Source organism: Mobula hypostoma, chromosome X2, assembly GCF_963921235.1.
Source record: "Mobula hypostoma chromosome X2, sMobHyp1.1, whole genome shotgun sequence".
NCBI lineage: Eukaryota > Metazoa > Chordata > Chondrichthyes > Myliobatiformes > Myliobatidae > Mobula > Mobula hypostoma.
This window is the reverse complement of record NC_086129.1, coordinates 24,214,246-24,237,982: the sequence shown is the minus strand read 5'-3', so window position 1 is coordinate 24,237,982 and position 23,737 is coordinate 24,214,246. Positions and strand designations below refer to the sequence as shown.

At 39.3% G+C, this 23,737-nt stretch overlaps 1 protein-coding gene across 4 annotated transcripts in view; it reads right to left on the bottom strand.

Moving 5' to 3' along the window:
* The window catches only part of ccdc15 (coiled-coil domain containing 15), a 54,211-nt gene extending 31,034 nt beyond the window's left edge, over positions 1-23,177 (bottom strand). Inside the window, exons 1-4 of one of the 4 annotated variants that reach the window (XM_063038795.1) lie at positions 22,899-23,177; positions 20,580-20,729; positions 16,651-16,845; positions 11,174-11,290 (exon numbers count right to left, since the gene is read on the bottom strand). In XM_063038795.1, coding sequence (XP_062894865.1) covers positions 11,174-11,290; positions 16,651-16,845; positions 20,580-20,729; positions 22,899-23,069 — 633 coding nt within the window. In that variant the 5' untranslated portion in view covers positions 23,070-23,177. Of the gene's footprint in view, positions 1-11,173; positions 11,291-16,650; positions 16,846-20,579; positions 20,730-22,665; positions 22,729-22,898 lie in introns of those variants that run through there. The other 3 variants (XM_063038794.1, XM_063038793.1, XM_063038796.1) reach the window with 3 other exon arrangements.
* Between the last annotated feature and the right edge of the window lie 560 nt (positions 23,178-23,737).

The following is a 23,737-nucleotide window of genomic DNA, read 5'->3' as shown; positions in this document are numbered from 1 at the left end:
CTGTCTGGTATTTTGCAGCAGCTTGACAATCTGAGTCTGAGTCAGGAAAAGATACTGGTACTGTGGAAGACTTCCTGCTTGGTTCCTGTAGCCAAGCAGGTGACTCCATTTGAACTTAATGACTACAGACCAATTGCCCTCACATCTTGTGATGAAGGTGCTGGAGAGGCTGGTCTTGACTTACCTTGGACTGCAGATGAGATCTTCATTGGACCCTCTACAGTTTGCCTACCAACCTCATGTGGGATTGGATGATGCCATCATCTACCTGTTGTCGAGAGCTCACTCTCATCTGGATGATGCTAGTGGCATTGTGAGAATCACATTTTTTGATTTCTTTAGTGCAGTGGTAACCAACCTTTTTAAGCCCAAGATCCCCTACCTCGACCTTAGTGAAAGACGAGATCTACCTACTAAATCGTTTAGAGAAAAAACAGCTCAGATTGTACTTCCAATTTGAGGCCTTTAATTTGGGCTAATTGCATTTGAATTACACAAAATACTTTTGTCAAATTTTCAAATTAATTCAAACAAGAAAACACTGTAACCAGCACATCTTTCTTTAAGAATATTACAATACTTCACACCTTTAATTCTAAGTTTCATTATTTAATTTTATTTCAACACAAAAAATAAATGAATAAAAATTGACTGTTGCACTCAGTGTGATGACTGGGGCTGAATACTTTCTGTTAGTTCCCTGAAATTTGGCTCATGACTACAGACAGCCAGTCTGAGACAGTCTGTGAGGCGTCTGTCAGTAAGACAGCTCCTGTACATAGATTTAATAATTTTCATCTGTGAAAGTGCAATTTCACATAGATAAGCTGACCCGAAGTAGGCACTGACTTTTAGTGCTATAAAACTAACACGCACACCACACATTGCTGGGGCCCCATCAGTTGTAATTGCCACCAGTTTATGAATGGGGATGTCATTTTCACGGACATATTCTTTAAACCCATTGTAAATATCCTCAACTCTCGTTCTCTCCTTTAATTGCAAAAGAGTGAGGAGTGAGGAATAAGGAACTTTGGTTCTCAAGGGATATTGCAACTCTGATAAAGAAGAAGAGGGAGTTGTATGACATGTATAGGAAGCAGGGAGTAAATAAGCTGCTTGAGGAGTATAAGAAGTGCAAGAAAATACTTAAAGAAATCAGGAGGACTAAAAGAAGACATGAGGATGCCTTGGCAGTCAAAGAGCTTTTACAGGTATATTAAGAGCAAAAGGATTGTAAGGGATAAAATTGGTCCTCTTGAAGATCAGAGTGGTCGGCTATGTGCGGAACCAAAGGAAGTGGGGGAGATCTTAAATAGCTTTTTTGCGTCTGTATTTACGAAGGAAGCTGGCATGAAATCTATGGAATTGAGGGAATCAAGTAGTGAGATCATGGAAACCGTACAGATTGAAAAGGAGGAGGTGCTTGCTGTCTTGAGGAAAATTAAAATGGATAAATCCCCGGGACCTGACAGAGTGTTCCCTCGGACCTTGAAGGAGACTAGTGTTGAAATTGCAGGGGCCCTGGCAGAAATATTTAAAATGTCGCTGTCTACAGGTGAGGTGCCGGAGGATTGGAGAGTGGCTCATGTTGTTCCGTTGTTTAAAAAAGGATCGAAAAGTAATCCGGGAGATTATAGGCCAGTAAGTTTAACGTCGGTAGTAGGTAAGTTATTGGAGGGAGTACTAAGAGACAGAATCTACAAGCATTTGGATAGATAGGGACTTATTAGGGAGAGTCAACATGGCTTTGTGCGTGGTAGGTCATGTTTGACCAATCTATTGGAGTTTTTCGAGGAGGTTACCAGGAAAGTGGATGAAGAGAAGGCAGTGGACATTGTCTACATGGACTTCAGTAAGGCCTTTGACAAGGTCCCGCATAGGAGGTTAGTTAGGAAAATTCAGTCACTAGGTATACATGGAGAGGTGGTAAATTGGATTAGACGTTGGCTCAATGGAAGAAGCCAAAGAGTGGTAGTAGAGAATTGCTTCTCCGAGTGGAGGCCTGTGACTAGTGGTGTGCCACAGGGATCAGTGCTGGGTCCATTGTTATTTGTCATCTTATCAATGATTTGGATGATAATGTGGTGAATTGGATCAGCAAATTTGCTGATGATACAAAGATTGGAGGTGTAGTAGACAGTGAGGAAGGCTTTCAGAGCCTGCAGAGGGACTTAGACCAGCTGGAAAAATGGGCTGAAAAATGGCAGATGGAGTTTAATACAGACAAGTGTGAGGTATTGCACGTTGGAAGGACAAACCAAGGTAGAACATACAGGGTTAATGGTAAGGCACTGAGGAGTGTAGTGGAGCAGAGGGATCTGGGAATACAGATACAAAATTCCCTAAAAGTGGCGTCACAGGTAGATAGGGTCGTAAAGAGAGCTTTTGGTACATTGGCCTTTATTAATCAAAGTATTGAGTATAAGAGCTGGAATGTTATGATAAGGTTGTATAAGGCATTGGTGAGGCCGAATCTGGAGTATTGTGTTCAGTTTTGGTCACCAAATTAAAGGAAGGATATAAATAAGGTTGAAAGAGTGCAGAGAAGGTTTATAAGGATGTTGCCGGGACTTGAGAAACTCAGTTACAGAGAAAGGTTGAATAGGTTAGGACTTTATTCCCTGGAGCGTAGAAGAATGAGGGGAGATTTGATAGAGGTATATAAAATTATGATGGGTATTGATATAGTGAGTGCAAGCAGGCTTTTTCCACCGAGGCAAGGGGAGAAAAAAAACCAGAGGACATGGGTTAAGGGTGAGGGGGGAAAAGTTTAAAGGGAACATTAGGGGGGGCTTCTTCACACAGAGAGTGGTAGGAGTATGGAATGAGCTGCCAGACGAGGTGGTAAATGCGGGTTCTTTTTTAACATTTAAGAATAAATTGGACAGATACATGGATGGGAGGTGTATGGAGGGATATGGTCCATGTGCAGGTCAGTGGGACTAGGTAGAAAATGGTTCGGCACAGCTAAGAAGGGCCAAAAGGCCTGTTTCTGTGCTGTAGTTTCTATGGTTCTAATTCCTCCTTTGTTGTAAAATCCTGGAAAGCCATTCTGACAAATACAATAAGCTGAGTTGTTTGCATTACATCCAGGGATTCATCAAACTGTAGTGAAAAATATTCACAGAGTGACAAGTCGATCCACTTCCTCTGACAGTGACTCTACCCTCCTTGTCACTGTTGCAGGGCCAAGTGGTATATTATGTATTGCGGTTGTGATGTCGTTTTTGTTTTTAAAGTCATTAAGAACAGTCTCTGTGGTAATGACCATTGCTTCCTTGAATAAATCACCATCTGTAAAAGGCTTCTTGTGTTTAGCCAAAAGGTGGCTTACACGAAATCATGCTTCAATAGCAGCCTTATTTTGAGCAGCATGTTTTGTGAAGAACGATTGCTGGGCTTTCAAAGCAGATTTCAGCTCCTCAGCTTTCCTGGCACGAATTGCGCTCTTTGAGGGGGTAGGTGTCTTTAAATTTCTGGTGGTTGGTGTTGTGGTGCCGCTCCAAATTCCCTCTTTTAGTCAGTGCTTATGTTTGGTGGCACAACATACATACACACTTGTCTTTCACCAAGGTAAAGAGAAATTCCTCTTCCCATTCTGGATGGAATTTGTACATTTTCGCCTTCTTTCGTGGAGCCTCCGCCATGCTATCAGGATATCACGAGCGAGTGACGTATATTGATGTTTGTGACAGTCTGTACTCTTATCTAATCTAATTGATCACTTTGATGCAGCACAAGCTATGCTGAAAACACAGTGCTTGGTGGGGAGCTACATACATGTGCACTGGGCAGAAAGAACGGAACGAAAACCTCGCAAACTGGAAACAATCTCTCTTTACAAACAGCTTTCAGTAGCGAAAGTATTGCTATATTACTATTATCCTAATTAGTATTACTTATTTTTATAATGCTCACATTACAACAGTATTTGTGTATTTATTTTTGATTTTTTTCGGGATCTACTGGAAAAGTCTCAAAGATCGACCGGTCGATCGCGATCGACGGGTTGGCGACCACTACTTTAGTGCCTTCAAAACAATCCAGCCACTTTTTCCTGAGTGAGAAGCTGCAAAGGATGGGCGTAGACAAATCTTCTATCTCCTGGATTACTGACAGATAGACCCCAGTTTGTATGGCTGGGTAGTTCTCTGTCCGACGTAGAGGTGAGTGGCATTGGAGTGTCACAAGGGACTGTCCTGTCTTTATTTCTGTTCACCCTGTACACCTCAGATTTTCAGTACAACTTTCAGTCTTGTCACTTGCAAAAGTTCTCTGATGACTCTGTGGTGGTTGGGTATATCAGAGATGGGCAGGAGTCAGAGTACAGAGGACTGGTGGACAAGTTTGTGGAATGGTGTGGACGGAATCACCTGCTACTGAATGTGGCCAAAACCAGGGAGATGGTGATTAAGTTTGAGAGGAAGAGGACTGTCACGAGTCCACAGTCCTATGGGAGAAGAGGTTGCGGTGGTGGAGTACAACAAATACTTCGGTGCTCACCTCGACAACAGTCTTGACTGTTAAACCAACACCAAGGCTGTTTACAAGAAGGGGATGAGCAGACTATTTTCTAAGGAAACCGAGATTCTACAATGTGTGCAGCAAGACGTTAGAGATCTGTTAACAGTCTTCTTTGCTGCTTTATGTTGGGGGAGCAGCATCAGTGCTGGTGATGCAAAAAGACTAAATAAACTTATTAAAAAGGCTGGATCTGTCCTTGGCTACAACCCAGAACTATACAAACTGTTATCCATTATGGACAATCTAGCACATCCTCTCCATGACCTACTGAACAAGCAGTGGAGCACCTTTTTGAACAGGTTCATTCAGCTCCGCTGTTACGAGGATCATTACAGGAAATCTTTCCTACCAAATGCAATAAGCATATACAACATTTCACCTCCATGAAACAGGAGAACACACATTATAGTACAATAGTATCTGCTTTATTATTTAGTACATTATTGCATATACTATTATTCTGTACTTTATCATTAGTTAAGTCTGTACACTAAGTTGTGTTTTTAATTGTTGCTACGAAATGAAAGAATTTCCCACTCAGGATCAATAAAGTATTATTATCATACAACTTTAACATAACATCCTATCTCCTGTACTCAAATACTTCGATTTATGAAGGCCAATGTGTCAAAAGCTTTCTTTACGACCCTATCTTGCTGTGCTGACACTTTCAATGAATTATGGACCTGCATTCCCAGATCCCTTTGTTCTACAGAACTCCTCAGCGCCCTACCTTGGTTGGTCCTACCAAAGTGCGTACCTTGCACTTGTCTGCATTAAATTTCATCTGCTAATTCTCAGCCTATTTTTCCAGCTGGTCCAGATCCCGCTGCAAGTTTTGATAATCTTCCTCGCTATCTACACTCAATCTTGGTGTCATTTGCAAATTTGCTGATCTAGTTAACCACATTATCATCCAGGTCATTGATATAGATGACAAACAACAATGGACCCAGCACCAATCCCTGTGGCACACCACTAGTCACAGACCTCCAGTCAGAGGCAACCATCTACTACCACTCTCTGGCTTCTCCCACAAAGTCACGTCTAATCCAATTTACTCATCTTGAATGCCGAGTGACCGAACCTTCTTGACTAACCTCTCATGCGGGATCCCATGAAATGCCTTGTCTACGTAGACAACATCCACAGCCCTGCCCCCATCAATTTTCCTGGTAACTCTCTCGAAAAAATCTAGGATTAGTTAGACACAACCTACCATGCACAAAGCCATGCTCACTATCCCTAATCAGTCCATGTTTATCCAAATACTCACATATCCAGTCCCTTGGAATAACTTCCAATAACTTTCCTACTACTAATTTCAGGCTCACCGGACTATAATTTCCCAACTTATCTTTAGAGCCTTTCTTAAACAGTGGAACAACATTAGCAATCCACTGGTACCTCACCTCTCGCCAAGGATGATTTAACGTAAAGTAGAGGAGACAAATTTAAATCAATTGTTTATCCCCAGTTAAGTGATCTTTATTAAAAATCAATAGAAATGTCTAAGTATCTTTTAATTAAAAAAATGAAATTTTGGCACATTTTACTGAAGGAGGCTCCAAAATATTGTATTTCAAAACTTCACTCCTGAAAGAACATTTGGAATCTATAGATTCAAAGGAAGCCTCCCTCAAGACTATTTCACAAGATTATGATCGATCTCAACCACCCAGGGTAAACTTTCACCCTTGCTTCTCAAGAATCTACCTACACCCAGCATTATAAATTTTCAAAGACTATATTTCTAATGCCTTTTGTGGAAGAGTTCCAGAAACACAAGACCCCTGGAAATAAAACATTACATCTCATCTCTGTTTTACATGGGCGACCTGTATTTCTAAACAGTAACCCCTAGTTTTAGATTCTCCAATCTATCAAAACAAGCTTCTCAGGATTTAATTTTAATCAAGTCTCTCACTCTTCCAGCTATTATTTATTTATTTAGTTCACTGGAGTATTCTCTTATTAATCTTTCCATTGCTCCCTTTACAATCTGATCCTACTTCTTAGTTTCCTCATCCACAATCTCATCTGAGAAATCATCTGTTTTCATATCTCCATTGACTCCTTTCTTTTTGGCCGTCCATTCATCCAGCTGGGATTTAGTCTTTGCATCTACTTTTACAAGCAGCTTTTTGTCTCCCACTTGAAGCTTATGCAATAACCTTAATGCATGCAGAGCAGATTCTGGTTCTTTATACTCACAATTTGTTTGACCAAGCTGGTTTCTGTTCAGATGATGCAATTTTATTCACGCTCCCTTTCACCCCTGACTGCAACTCAATCGCATCTTTGTTTGCAGTTTCCATTGAAACAGAGATTTCAGCTGCTCTTTTAAATGTATGTTGAGCTTTTGTTAGGAGTGTTTTTGAATGCTTTCTTGTAAGATTCCACAAACTAAACGATTTCTCAGTGTACCATTAAGACCATTACTGAACTGAGAATGCTCCGATAATCTCTTCAATTCAGCCACGTACGCTGAAATGGACTCACCTTTTTAATTCCACTTATGAAACCTAAAGCATTGTGCAATCCAATAATGGCTTTTGTTCTAAATGTTCCTGCATTACTTTTGACAATATCAGAAAATCTCACTTCTGGTTTGGATGGAGCAATCAAACTGAACTTTAAACCCAGTACACTTAGCAAAATTGGTATTTGCTTTTCATTGGCCATTTTATTTGCTTCAACATACTGCTCAATTTGCTCAGTATATAAAATAGTTATTTTTTGTGTAATCAGATCTATCTTCTGATGTAGCCAGCTATTTCTGCTTTTATTTATGATTACTATCACTCAGTACTCACTCTTTATGAACCCGTGAATTCTTGCCTTTACTGCCTTTCAATGTTCCTCGCTAGATTCATTTTAATGAATACCTTATCGCTGATGTTATGTTTAGTAACGTCAAAACATTAAACTAATTCAAAAGAAGACACAAGCATCCAAAATGCAGGTCTAACTTCGCATTTACTTTAAGTGGGGTGTGTACATATCACATGGTAGTGTGATGACATATGCAATTCATGCACATACATATAACCCGTAATGAATTATTTAAACAAGAATGCTTAATTAAACGTGTAAATAAATTTATATATACATATATATATATTATATATACATACACACACACATATATATACACACACAAATAATTATTCAAATATTACTGAATTATTAAAAAATCAACCACTCCAGCTATTTATCTAGTAACCCTTCTCTGAACGACTTACATTTAAAATCTTCCTCAAAAATGATCAAAACTATAACCAATATTCCAGATGTGATTTCACCAAGTATAACCTTCCGACTTTTGTATTCAATTAATCAAGTAATAATCAATAAGACCGTCAGCTTTCCCAATTACTTGTATCTACAGACCAGCTTTTTGCAAGTTGTTTGCTACGATACCAAGAACACTGCATCTCAGTGCATTGCAATCTTTCAGCTTTTATTGCTTTTTTAAAAATTATTCCTGCCAAAATATACAACCTCACACATTCTTTGAGTTTTCAACTACGTCCCAGTTCTAGATTCTCTAACAAATGGAAATAGCTTTGCACATTAAATAAATATCCAACAAGATATTATAAAAATCAAATCGAGAACTAAACTATATAACAGAATTTCCTCTAGTAACTTAACCTTTGGAATCCATGTATCAGCCTGTATATCCACACTATGCCCCTCCAAGAATAGTAGAGTAAAACTTGATAATTTAACTGTATGTTTTCCCAATAGGTCTGAGATTGTTGCCCCCTGTGAAGATGACAGTGGGGGCTATAGGAAGTGGCACCATGGTTCAAGTTCAGGGGGGCATTCAAGAGGAGAGAAGAGAAGAAAAATGTGGTTATAATTAGGATAATATAATTAGGGGAATAGAGACAATTCTCTGTCACGAGGATCGAAAGTCCAGAAGGCTGTGTTCTCTGCTAGTGCCCAGGTTCGGACATCTCATCTGATCTGCAGAGGAATTTAGAGTGGGAAGGGAAAGATCCAGTTGTCATGGTCCAAGTGGGTATCAATTACATCAGAAGAACAAGGAAAGAGGTTCTGCTGAGGTAATTTGAGCAGTTAGGGGCTAAAGTAAAATGCAAAACCAAAAAGGTAATAATCTCTGGACTGTTATCTGTTCATGTGCCCAAGTAGAGCCTTTTAAACACCTCTATTGTATTGCCTTCATTACCACCCCTGGCAGCACATTCCAGGCACACACCTATGTAATAAAAACTTGCCCCACACATCCCTTTGCACTCATCCCCTCTCACCTTAAATGCATGCCTCTAGTATTAGACATTTTGACCCCAGGGGAAAAAAGATAATAGCTGGTCACCGTATCTATGCTTCTCAATCTTATAAACCTGAATTAGGGCTCCCCTCAGCCTCTGCCACTCCAGAGAAAACATCACAAATTTGCCCAATCTTTTCTTATAGCACTTGCCCTTCAATCCGGGCAACGCCCTGGTTAGCTTCTTTTGCACCCCCTCCAAAATTTCCCCATCCTGCCTATGAAGGAAACAACCAGAAATGAATGCAATACACCAGATGGGGCCTAACCAGAGTTACACAAAGCTCCAAAATAACCTCCTGATTCCTGAACTCATTTCCTCAACTAATAAAGGCAGGCATGCCACATCTTCCTTACCACCCTATCAAGCTGTGGACTTCCAGGGAGCAATGGACTTGAATCAAGATCGTTCTATACATCAACACTGTTAGGGGTCCTGCCATTAACTGTATATTGAACTTTTATACTTCGCAATGAAACGCAGCACCCAGATTGGAAGTGCAAGTGAATTGCTGGTTCATTTGAAAAGACAGTTTGGGGAAGGCTGGTTCACAGACAGATAAAGACAAGCCTTGGTCTGTCCAAAAAGAGAGGTTGAGAGCAGAAGTATTGAAAATAGAAGATGTGCTTAAAGACACTGTTAACTAGGCAGAGAAGTTGGTGTAGCTCAGAGTGGAAGTAAAACATCCCAGAGGGAACTCAAAGAAATCTTGTCATTGGGTGACATGGAGGAACAGGGACAATGGAATATAGCTTTCATAGGAGGTAGGTTAGGAGGAAATATTGTCAAAATATCTGTAAGAGTCTGTAGGCTTGTAATGGATGTAGTCTCAAACTTCTCTTTCAAGATGAAGACAGAGATCCAGAAGGGGAAAGGAAGAAACAGATGCTTCTATTAACCCTCTAACCTCTACACCACATTCCCAAGGTAACCCTGGCTTCATCTTACCCTTGAAACTAAAACATTTTCCCCTTTTTCCAGTTCTCAAGGATCTTTGACCTGAAGCATACTGCTGGACCCGTTTTCAGCATTTTCCATTTTTGGTATTCGTTTATTATTGTCACTTGTACCAAGGTGAAGTGAAACGCTTGTCTTGCATTCCTGTTCATTTTGATCAAACCATTATAAAGTCCATTGAGGTAGAACAGCATAAAACAGTAACAATGCAGAATAAAGTGTAAAGGCTCTTGAGAAAATGCAGTGTAGGTAAACGATAAAGTACAAAGTCGTAACAAGAAAGATTGAGAGCTCAAGAGTTCAGCATACCATACAAGAGGTCCACTGAAGAGTCTGATAACAGTGAGATAGAAGCTGTCCTTGAGCCTGGTGGTACATGCTTTCAGGCTTGTAACTTCTGCCTGATGGAAGAGGGGAAGAGAGAGTACGTCTGGGGTGGGCGGGGTCTTTGATTATGCTGGCTGCTTTACTGAGGCAGTGAGAAGTATAGGCAGAGTAACATGCTGAACTGTGGCCACAGCTCTCCAGTTTCTTATGGTCACATGCAGAGTAGTTGCCATACTGAACAGTTATGCTTCCAGATAGAAAGCTTTCTATAGCGCATCAATAAAAATTGTTAAGGGTCAATGGGGACATGCCAAGTTTCTTTAGCCTCCTGGGAAAGTAGAGGCACTGGTGAGCTTTCTTGACCGTGACATCAATATGGTTGAGCCAGGACAGGCCAATGATGATGTTCACATCGAGGAACTTGAAGCTGTCAACCTGCTCAACCTTAAAACCACTGATGTCAACAGGAGCATGTGCACTATCCCTCTTCCTGAAGTCAATGACCAGGTCTTTTGTTTTGCTGACATTGAGGGAAATATGTCATATCATTATATTACTGAGCTCTCTACCTACTTCCTGTACACCAACTCATTTATTTGAGATGTGGCTTCACTACTGGTATCATCTGCAAACTGGTAGATGGAGTCAGAGCAAAATCTGGCCACGCAGTCATGACTGTACAGGGAGTAGAGTAGTGAGCTGTGGACACAACTTTGTGGAGCACCAATGTTTAAAGTAATCATGGCAGAGGTGTTGATACCTACCCTTCCTAATTGTGGTCTATTGGTCAAGAAGTCAAAGATCCAGTTGCAGGGGGAAGCATTGACTCTCAGGATTCAGAGTTTGATGATGAGATTACTTGGAATAATAGCATTTAGGCAGAACTGTAGTCAATACACAATTTTATCTCAAATTTCCAGCATCCATAGTGCTGGGGAGAAGAAATCATAACTATCAAATCAGTTCAAAAACCTTCTGCCATTTCTCACATGGTGGATTTTAGATTTGTTTCAGATTTAAGACCAATAGAAAGTAACATTATCACTGAAAAGAAAACTCACATCTCTTGTTGGAGACACCTTCCAGATTCCTCCAGGAAGACTTGAGTCCAAGTCCATTTCAGGTACTATTTGACATGATGCAAGTCGATGCCGAGCCTCTTTTGTGACTTTGCTCAGCTGAAACAAACAAATATTTCGAGCATTACTTTCAAAAGAATGATTTTTGTAAGTGAACAAAAACAAAATGTCATCTTCAACACTTCTGCCTTTTCTTGACAAAATTCAATCTTTTTTATAAATGCATCCAATTCATATAAAATTAGCTTTAAATTTAAACAAATTGAAAATGTTATGTTACAAATTGAAAAGTTCAAATCCAATGGGACAAGTACAATACAACTTCGGATAATGTAGGCTTATGTCAAAGGATCCCCAAAAGAGCATTTTTCCAATCAAGTTGATTCATCATTGGGGATCCATTGAGATACACATGGCTGCTGGAAATCAAGAGATAAAAGATTGGTCCCATATTGTACATCGGGATGAAATGGCGAACAGCTGAATAGGAGGTAATCATTTGCATGTGATGATAGCTGGAAACAGTCACCATAAATAAAAAGGATAAACTACAAAGAAGGATGGAGTAACGAAATCACTGATCATTCTAAGAGACTTATATTTCAGTAATTATAAATTAGTTTGTTATGGACATTTGCTGTAGAAATCCAACACACACACAAAAAAAACATCTTTTCCACAAATACCTACTCAGTTATAGGACAAGTTAACAATTGGTACTGGAATTGGTAATGGTTCATTATCATCACATGTACCGAAATATAGTAAAAAGCTTGCTTTGTGTTCTGTCTATACAGATCAGATCATTACACAGTACATTGAGCTAGAACAAGGTAAAATAACAATACAGAATAAAATGTAACAAACTAATAATATCTGGCCATTTGGTTTTCTTTAACTTTTATTATTGCTACTGAAACTACTGAAGATTTAGAAACCTAGTAGGATGATTCACTTCATAGCAATATGAATTAAGTTGTTTCTGCTATTTAAAATTGAAGCCCTATTAAAGTTCAGATCAACTTCATGTTTAAATCCTCAAATTAACTTGTAACACAGCACGTAATATTAAATATTGTGCAGATACACAATATAAACCTAGTCACTAGGCCATATTCAACTGCTACACGGTGTATAAAAAAGAACTTATTAGAGAAAATTATGATGCAGATTAGAAATCTAAGTTTCTCACACTCACAGAAAATTAACTTTAACTTTGTTGTTTCCACAATAGGCAGATTTGAATCTGCTCTTGATAGAGTTCTTATTCCATAAAGATAAGTTTTACTACAGGTAGATAACAATTCACACCATTTCTTGAGTTATTCAGTAAAGCTTATCATTAGAAAGGACTTAGAGCTATTTTCTAGAAATAAAGACCAAAATTAAACTCAAATGGAGGAAATCTGACCAAGATAATAGATTATATCTATTTCTAAATCAAATAATTGGCCAACATCATCTACAACACTTTTTTTTTAATTTAGTGACACAACACAGAGTAGGCTCTTCCGGTCCTTCAAGCCACACTGCCCCAGCAACCCCAATTAACTCTAACCTAATCATGGGACAATTTACAATGACCAATTAACTTACCCGGTACACGTTAGGATGGTGGGAGGAAACCAGTGCACCCGAGGAAAACTCACACATTCCACAGGAAGAATTGAACTCTGAACTCCAGAATGCTCTGAACTGTAATAGAGTCGTGCTAACTGCTACACTACCCATGACTGCAGAGGTTTAATTGGATCCAAAACTTGAGATTCCTTAGCATACATTAAGGCTTGTGTTGCATCTGCCTTCCACTTCCCTTCACAGATCCTACCTGACCCACCTACTGAATTCCTCCAGCATCTTGTTTGTTGCTCCAGATTCCAGCATCTGCAATCTCTTATGTTTCCATGGCTCACTGTCCTCTTGTTGCAGATTTAGTCTGGGAACAGTGCTTCAGGATTCAGCCAGTTCTGTAGGTGATAGTTCTGCCAAGAAACTTTTGGTGATGGACAATGGTCCTCCACCAAGAGTGCTTTCTGTGCCTTGCTACTTTCAGAGCTTATTTCCTCGCAACTATTGTTCAACCGAGGAGTACTGATTCATCAGTTGAGAGGTTGGTGATAATCAAGAGGTCACATTAATACATTGAGAGTTCATTAAGTTTGAAATCAACTTTGAGAACTTCAAGCGCTACTCCTTCCCACCTGTACCAATGTGGTGCCAGCTCTGCTAGGTCTGTCCTGCTGGTGGGACAGCACATGTGCACAGATTGTGCTGAAAATGTCAAATGTGGTCGTATTCTGAGTACAACAACATCGAGCTGTTGCTTGATTTGTCTATAAAACAGCTTTCAGAGGCACCAGTCCCTTGATGTCATGTGGACAAATTTACAAGGTTGACATGGCTACAAGTGACTTTGCTCTGTTTGAATTTAATACCAAGATCAAGGGCTAGTGGTCCAAGTCATTTTATTTTCTCTATTTGAACATACCATTCATGGTACAAGTGAATGGTTTCCTAAGCTATTTCAAATAGCAGTTACAAGTCAATTGCATGGAGCAAGCCTGGAAGCTAGAATGGACAAAGATTGCAGATTTTGGTATTATCATTGATATGGTCCCCAACATTAACCGTCTGAGAGCCACTGTTGAACCGAAGCTCAACGACTTTTCAATACCGACAATTCACAAATCAGGACTGTGATGGAACACTCTCCACTTGCCCGGATGACGACTGCTTCGATAACTCTCAAGGAGCTCAACACCACCTAAAAGGAAGTTGCCTTACTTGCACTCCAACTAGCTTAAACATTCATTTCTCTACCTAAGCTACTCTTACTGCACCTCTATCAGCAAAAAGGACAAAAACAGCAAATACATGAAAACATTGTAACATGAATACTTCTTTCTAAGTTGTACACCATCCTGATTTGGAAATGTATTATTTTTTCCTCAACTCCACTGTGTCCAAGTTATAGAACTCCAAACCCTTCAGTGGTACAATAAAAGATCTTCACCAGGAGTACAGTTTAGTTAAGCTGGCAACTCAACACAACCTTTTCAGGATAATTATGAGTAACAATAATTTCTGATCTCTCCAGCAATGCCCAGATTCCTACAGGAGCATAAATATAAAAGGGAACTTTGCTTAAGACAGTCTGTTTCTGCGAAATATCTATTATGCCTATTAAAAGATTCACAAACAGGATGGAAGAAAGTACAGTACTCTATTATAAGTTTTGTTTTAGAAAAGCAATTAATGTTAAACATATTTGCATGCTCCTGGAATTTCCTGAATGGGTAATGGAAGTTTACATTTTCATTTTACTAATTTTATGTTGTCATGATCCAAATTTCAAATTTCTATTCCAATTTGGCACGTTGACACAATGGGATTTCATATTTTCAACGATATGTTAACAATATAAGAGGACATTCAATCTACTGCATGTCTATGAGTGCTAAAGACCTGTGCTGAACAACTGGCTGAAGTGTTCATTGAGATCTTTAACCCTTCGCTTCAACAGTCTGAAGTAGCGGTGCCCAAGAATAATGTGGTAACCTGTCTCATTCACTATCATACAGTGGCACTTACATCCACAGTGATGAAGTGTTTTGAGAGGTTGTTGATGAAACATATCAACCCCTGCCTGAGAAACTGCTTGGATTTGCTCCAGTTTGCCCACCAGCATAACAAGTCCACAAAAGATGCCATTTCATTGGCTTTTCACTCAACCCTGGGACATCTGAACTGCAAAAATGCATACATCAGGATGCTCTTTATCGATTACAGCTTGGCATTCAATACTATCATCCACTCAAAACAAATCAATAAGCTTCAAGACATTGGCCTCAATACCTCTGCAACTGGATCCTTGATTTTCTCACTTGCAGACCCCAGAAGGTTCAGATTGGCAGCAACATCTCCTCCACAATCTCTATCAACACAGGTGCACCACAAGGTTGTGTGCTTAGCTCCCTGCTCTACAACAACCACCTCTCACTCAATGCCAGCAAGACCAAGGAGCTGATTATTGACTTCAGGAGGAAAAAACCGAAGGACCATGAGCCAGTCCTCATCCAGGGATCAGAGCTGGAAAGAGTCAGCAACTTTAAATTCCTCAGTATTATCATTTTAGAGGATTTATCCTGGGCCCAGCACGTTAGTGTAATTATGAAGAAAGCACAGCAGCGCATCTACTTCCTTTGTGAAGATTCAGCATAACTGAAACTTTGGCAAATTTCTTTAGACAGTTTATTAACTGGCTGCATCACGGCCTGGTATGGAAACATCAATGCACCTTAATGGAAAATCCCACAAAAAGTAGTGTATACTGCCCAGTCTATCACAGGTAAAGTCCTTTCCGCCACTGAGCACATCTACATGGAGCGCTGTCCCAGGAAAGCAGCATCCATCAAGGACCCCCACCACCCAGGTCATGCTCTCTTCTCACTGCTGCCGTCAGGACGGGGGTACAGAAGCCTCAGGACTCACCAGCAGGCCAGGCAGCCTCTATGGAAAAGAATAAATAGTTGATGTTTTGAGCCAAGAAACTTCAGGAGGGTCCTGATGAGGGGTCTTGGCCCAAAATGTCGACTGTTTACTCTTTTCCATAGAGGCTGCCTGGCCTGCTGGTGAGTCCTGAGGCTTCTGTACCCCCTTCTTGACAGCAACTTTCCTGGCCCAAAATGTCAACTAATATTTCTTTTCCATAGAAGCTGCCTGACCTGCTGAGTTCCTCCAGCATTTTGTGTGCGTTGCGTGGATTTCTAGCATCTGCGGATATTCTCATTTTAGGATTCACACCACCAGGTTTAGGAACAGTTATTATCCCTCAACCATCAGGCTCTTGAACCAGTGTAAATAACTTCACTCGTACCATCACTCTACTATTCCCACAACCTAGGGACTCACTTTCAAGGACTCATGTTCTCAATATTTATTGCTTATTTATTCATAATTATTTCTTTGTTTTCTTTTGTATTTGCACAGCTTGTTGTCTTTTGCAAATTGGTTGGTTGTTTGTCCTGTTGTGTGCAGTCTTTCATTGATTCTATTATGGTTCTTGGGTTTACTGAGTATGCCCACAAGAAAATGAATCTCTGGGTTGTATATGGTGACATAGGAATACTTTGATAATAAAGCTTACTTTGAACTCTCACAGCAATCCCTTCAATCACGTCTACTTCTTTCCCTCCAACGTATCCTCTCCTGCTTGCACCAACAACTCAATTCTGCCCATTGACCAGTATGTATTTAGAGTGCAGGAGGAAATCGGAACACCCAGGGAAAACTTAAGTGGTTATAGGGAGAACAAGAAAACTCCACAGACAACAGTTCAGGATGTGGGTTTTCCAACTTACCCTTAGAAGTTACAGCCTCATAGCACTACAGTAACCTGAAAATGAAACAACTTTAAGGAAATAACAGCTGCCATTTAAGCACTTCTGAGAGCTTCTCACCTGCCTGGCTTGATCATTGAATACATCTTCATCTTCCTTTTCATTACTTAACCCCTGAGCAGATACCCACCTCGAGCTTGGACTAAAAATAGCAAACCCAACATCATTGCCGCGAAGCAGGCAAGTGTTTTTGTTTGGAACGAGCTGATCAGCTGAAGCAGAGGATTGTATTATCACACGATCATCCTTTTCAACCTAAATAAAAACAGCAAAGCAATTAAGCTCTCTGTATAAAAGGTACTTCATCAATTTGGATACAAAATAACCTGTGATTTTTTTGTCATTTCCTTTGACTTTTAAGCAAACTGTGAAGTTGAATAATATTTTATGGTCCAGCATTTCATCAATGTGTATTGTAGGATCATGGTTAGCAAATTTAAATGCTACACACACATTTAAGCCCTGCATATATTTGATATTTAAACTCTGTATTATATTATTTCTATAGTTGCAAGTAAAAGTTTGTGAACCCTTTGCAATTACCTGGTTTTCTGCATTACTTATAAAATGTGGTCTGATCTTCACTTAAGTCACAATAATAGACAAACAATCTGCCTAAACGATTAGTACACTAACAATTGTACTTTTCATGTCTTAATTGAACACATTGTTTAATGGTTCACAGTCTAGGCTGGAAAAAGTATGTGAACCCTTGTATTTGATAACTGGTAGAACTTCCTTTAGCAGCAATAACCTCCACCAAACATTTCCTGTAGCTGCTGATTAGACTAGCAAAATGGCGAGGAGGAATTTTAGACTATTCCTCCATACAAAACTGTTTCAGTTCTTCAATATTTCTGAGACAGCTTGCATGAACAGCCCTCTTCAGGTCATGCCACAACATCTCACTTGGGTCAAGGTCTGGACTCTGATTTGACCATTCTAAAACATGAATTTTCTTCTTTTTAAAACCATTCTGTTGTTGATTTACTTTTGGTCTTTCAGATCATTATCTTGTTGCATCATCCAAATTCTATTAGGCTTCCGGTGACTGACTGCTACCCTGACATTCTGCTGTAAAATATCTTGATACAATTTTGAACTAATTGGTCCCTCAACGACTGCAAACTGTTCAGGCCCTGAGGCATCAAAGCAGCCCCAAAGCTTCACAGTTGGGATGAGGTTTTGGTATTGGTGTGCAGTGCCTTTTTTCTCTCCAAACATAGCAGTGTGCACTTTTGCCAAAAAGTTCAGTTTTTGTCTCATCTGTCCCAGAAGCATTGTGGAACATCCAGATGGTCTTTTGCAAACGTTAGACTTACAGCAATGTTGTTTTTTGGAGAGCAGTGGTTTCCTCTGTGGTGTCCTTCCATGAACACTATTCTTGTTCAGTGTTTTTCTTATGGTGGACACATGAACAGAGACTTTAGCAAGTTCAAGAGATCTCTGCAGGTCTTTTGCTGTTACCTTTGGGTTCTCTTTCACTTCCTTCAGCATTGCACATTGAACTCTGTGTGATCTTTGCAGGATGCAACAGTACTGAATTTCTTTCATTTATAGACAATTTCTCTTACTGTGGACTGATGAACACGCAGGTCATTAGAAAGGCTTTTGTAGACTCTTCCAGCTTCATCCCGCTCTACAATTCTTCTTCTAAGGTCCTCTGAAAGTTGTTTTGATCAAGGCATGGTGCACATAAACAAATATTTCTTGAGAAGAGTAGGCTCTGTCAGTAACTTGACTGTGTGTCTTTTTTTAAAATAAGGCAGGGCACCTCTATGAGCCATACCTCTAATCTCATCTCATTGATTTGAGCACCATACTCCAAATAGCTTTTGTAGAATGTATTACTCCAGAGGTTCACATACTTTTTTGAAACTAGGCTGTGATTGTTTAAATGGTGTACTCAGTATTGATGAGAGGGAGTACAATTGTTTGTGTGTTATTAGTTTAGGCAGATTGTGTGTCTATTATGGTGACTTAGATAAAGATCAGACTGCATTTTGAGTAATTAATGCAGAAAAAAGGTAATTACAAAGGGTTCACAATTTTTTTTCTTGCAACTGTATACATGTTAACATTTTAATTGTTTTGCACTAATTAATTTGAATACTTAATGAGGAAATTAAAATATTATGATAAATTATGCTATCTAACGATTTATATCACCATAAAAACCTTGGAGGACAGAAGATGGGTTGATATTACAAATAGTTACAAAAGCCAGAAGAGTGCAAGAAAAAGAAAACATTAGCAGGTACTGTATAATCAGAAGCAACATTTTGTTTTATAATTAAAGAGGGAAATTAAGTAAACAGTAATCTCTATTAAAGACCAAAGTAATTGGCTATTTCTAGATTCAAAGACTCAAAGTCCTAAATGAATATTTATGCCTGTTCCCACAGGACAGGGGTAACAAAGGGCATTGAAATTGAGGAGAAAATGTGAAGTATTGGAAGTGATTAAGAGGGCAGACTATAGAATCTAGCATCTTTTTAAAAAATAGAATGTAAATCACTAGGCTAAGCTGTTTCCCAGGATGTTAAAAGACACCAGGGTACCAACAGCATGAGGTTTGGCCATATTTTCAAATAAACTTTGGCTGAAGGCATGGCATTACAACTGTGGAAAATGTGTTACAGTTAATCAAAGAAGGGGAGAGGGATAGACGGAGTTACCAAAGGCCACTTGTCTGACTGTTGATGGCATGCAGGTTAGATTCATAGTATCATATAAATCATACAGCATAGAAATGGACCCTGCCAGCCCACTTTGTCCATGCTGACTATGATATCCACCTACACTAATACCATTACACACACCTCTCTACACCTTTCCCATATAAATAACTACAAGATTACTGGAAAGGCTGACACTTTGGATTGAATGCCCAGCATGTATTTTCTATGATCTGATGTAAAACACCCATTTCTTTTCAAATCATGCCAAGTTCCAATAATTTTTCAAAATAGAACATGCTAATAACACTGTAGTTGTAAGACAGAATTGGAGCATGGTGTAAACATAACTTTAAAGACTGTACAAAGCAATTTACACACATAGACCAGCAGAGTCCACTGTACTGGACATCAAGGTGGATATCACTAATTACTTTGAAATAACTTCATTTTTATGGAAAAACTCAATAATGTCATATTATTACTATGCTCATATTCTTAAATTATAAACTTCAATGTTGATATTAGAGTCAGTCCCATAAAGGAATCCAAGATACAATTGCAACATCAATAAGCAAAGTTAATGTAGAATCAATATTGTCTCCAGCTGACAAATGTACAAAACCATGACATCTATAAAAGGCAACGGGCATAATCGTGGTTCAGACCTTACACTGCATTTCATTCATTTCAAACTAAAAGCCATGCATTCATGTATTCAAATGCTAAAAAGTACAAGGTGAAAATAAAGATAGTGCTTTAATAATTAAATAAATTAATAAAAATAGGAAGTGCTGGAAATACTGAGCAGATGGGGCAACATCCTGGAAAAACACCTAACACTTCAGATCAATGACCATTGATCAGGACAGTCTAACTCAGAATGTTAGTTTGCTCTCGATAGAGATGTTAACTGACCTGCTGTGTACTTCTGATATTTTCTCCTTTTAATCCTGATTTTCAGCATTGAATTTTTGCTTTCCAATAAATTAAAAGCATACTTGTCTATATATAGCAAAATTGTTAGTGCTGTATAGGCACATCCCCATAAAAGTTCAATTATTGTAAGCTAGCTTTCCATTAAAAGGAATTAATGTTCCCTAGGAATAGACATGCAAGATAGCTACATTCAAATTATGACTCCATCTGTACACTTCTTTAATTTAGCATAATTTCTAAATTTAAAGTGATATTAGTTTTCGACTTCCCAATTACTGAAAAATTGAACAAAAAAGGCACATCTTAATTTTAACTGTATTGAGGATGAAGTGGCAGAATGTTCATCTATTTAATAAATTGCTTGTATCTTACTGCTTCACAAGTTCGCTGCCGTTGATGCTTCTTATGTATTTGGGCATATGCGGTCACACGTTGCTTCACCTCATCTTGAAAACGTTTCAAATTTTCCATCTTTGCTTTATGGATTTCCTTTAGTTGCTTATCTACTTCAAGAGCAGAAATCTAAAAACAAAGATGTCACTTTAATCAAGATGCTGAAAGATTCATAGCTGGAAAAACAAAGATATTATTTCAAGTAAAAAATAAGAACTTCTCAATAACTGGCAGCAACATCTCAAATTTAAAAAGCCATAAGTGATTAAAGGCACGTGACCTCTGATACTTCCATCAAAGACTTTAAGTAGTAAGCAAAAGGTAATATTATGACAAGTTTCTAAAGCTCCATGAAAAAGTTCTCAAATTTCATTAGGTTACTCATCCAAATCAGCAAGTGTTAAAGAGTATGATTCACTGCAAAGAATACGGAAATAAATGCTAAACAATCTCCATTATCTTAAATAATATTCCTCTTTAGCACTTGACATGGGAAGCTTATAAAGAAAAAAGTTCCTCTAGTCCACTCTGTAAACACAATAATCCTTGAGCTGATACTATGACCTTCCATTCATGCACCACTCTATGTGAAACTAACTCCATTAGTCCAATTTCATCCTTTATATGAAATATGGGATATTGCTTGATGCAAGACGAAATAACCCAAGCGCCGCATTTCTATTTGATATACAAGTTAGAGAAAGCCCAGTTCATCATAGGCATAGGCATCATAGGCATCACTGAATACAATTACATTGTATGCTGCCATAAGAAAGCAGCATTCATCTGCCAAGAGAGAATCTGCAGATGATGTAAATCCAAGCAACACACACAAAATGCTGGAGGAATTCAGTAGGCCAGGCAGTATCTATGGAAAAAAGGACAGTTGACATTTCAGGTGGCTGACTCACTTTCGAAGACTCTTTACAACTCACGTTCAATATATTATTTTTATTTGCACAGTTTCTATTGTTTTGCATATTGGTGTTTGTCAGTCTTTGTCTATTTATGTATAATTTTTCATAAAATTCTATTGTATCTATTTTTTTCCTTTAAAAGCCTACAAGAAAGTGAATCTCAAAGTTCAGGAAGGGTAAGATGAAGGAGCACATACCAACCCTCATAGAGGGATCAGAAGTGGAGAAAGTGAGCTGTTTCAAGTTCCTGGGTGTCAAGCTTTCTGAGGACCTAACCTGGTCCCAACATATCGATGCAGTTATAAAGAAAGCAACACTATACTTCATTAGGAATACAAAGAGATTTAGTATGTCAACAAAAACATTCAAAAACTTCTATAGTTGTACCGTAGACAGCATTCTGACAGGCTGCATCACTGTCTGGTATGGAGGGGCTACTGCACACGACCGAAAGAAGTTACAGAAGGTTGTAAATTTAGTTGGCTCCATCTTGGGTACTAGGCTACAAAGTACCCAGGACATCTTCAGGAAGCAGCGTCTCAGAAAGGCAGCTTCCATTATTAAGGACCCCCAGCACCCAGGGCATGTCCTTTTCTCACTGTTACCATCAGGTAGCAGGTACAGAAGCCTGAAGGCACACACTCAGCGATTCAGGAACAGCTTCTTCCCTTCTGCCATCCGATCCCTAAATGGACATTCAACCCTTGGACACTAGCTCACTCATTTTAATACACAGTATTTCTGCTTTTGCACGATTTTAATCTATTCAATATATACTGTAATTTATTTATTTCTTCTATATTATGTATTGCATTGAACTGCTGCTGCTAAGTTAACACATTTCACGACACATGCCGATGATAATAAACCTGATTCTGATATGGTAATGTGTACGTACTCATGTTAAAGATTTACTTTGAACTTTGAAAGTTAGAAGAGGCATAGTTAGTTAGATAGATAGCATCCTTTATCCCCTATAGTAGGATTAAAGATGTCATCCGTTTAAGGTAACGGTAATGAATTTTAGAGGGGATTTGAAGCATTTTTAATATGCAGAGAATGGTTGCAGCCAGAGGAGATGGTTGATTTAAATGATTACTACGTTTAAGATACATTTAGAAATATACAAGGTATAACAGGATATAGACCTAATACGTGCAAATGGGATTACTGGAGATAGGCAAAGAGATTAGCATGGATACGGCAGGCCGAACGCCCAGTTACTGTGTGGCATGACTCCATGACGTTTCCATGGAAACACGTCAAGCCAACATTCCCGTTTCGGGAGAAGGCCTACACGAGCCCCACATCCTCGGCGTCTTCTTTTCCAAGCACCAACTCCCCAGGGCCTGTGACTGATGCCTCGCACTCAGGTACTCACAAACGCCGGGCTATGCTCCTCGGAGCAGTCTCTGGCACTCTCCACCCAGGCTCCCACCGGCACCACGGCCTGGTTCCTTTCAGCCAGCACCCTGCCTACGCCCGAGTGCCACTGATGGTGGCGCTGAGTCGGGAACCCCGATGTCTCTCCGCGCCGCGCCTTGAGTGACATCGCCGGCAACCTGCGAGCTCCTTCCCGAAAGTTCAGACCAACCGCCACTCAGTCGCGTAACATGACCGTTCCTAACTAAATCTCGCGAGAGCTGCTTCAATCCCCGTTCTAAAAACGGTGCGACCAGCATCTTGGTAAAGGACAACCCCTGGTTCAACTGTGGAATTAATCTCTTCTTTTTCTTCTGATAGTTCAATAACAGTTGCTAGACCAATATAAGGTACATTACCGCCACCTACCGAATTGGAATATGGAGCAAAGAGACAGGAAGTATACGGATTATATACCCCCCGATTTAAATAATATCAAAAAGTCTTTCAGAAAGTCAAATACATATTTATATAGATTGCGATGGCAGCGATATTCTAACAAAAATTCCATGTTAAACTGTGTCTGTCCTAAAGATCTCAATTTAAGCAATTGAGCAATGTTTCCTTTGCACCTCACAGGAACTTCATTCAAACAATATATGCTGCTGGAAATAATCTCCCAATCGTCCTGTGGACTAATGCTGACACTGTATCTCAAAGAGTGTAAGCTACTCTCTAAAACGTTGTTCAAAGGATTTGCACAGTATTTGTTGATTCTAAGCTTGTCCTCATCCAGTACCCACTTCCCAAAACAGTCTGTAGAGTGCTGGCTACTTTGGTAAATTCGTTTATGAGTTC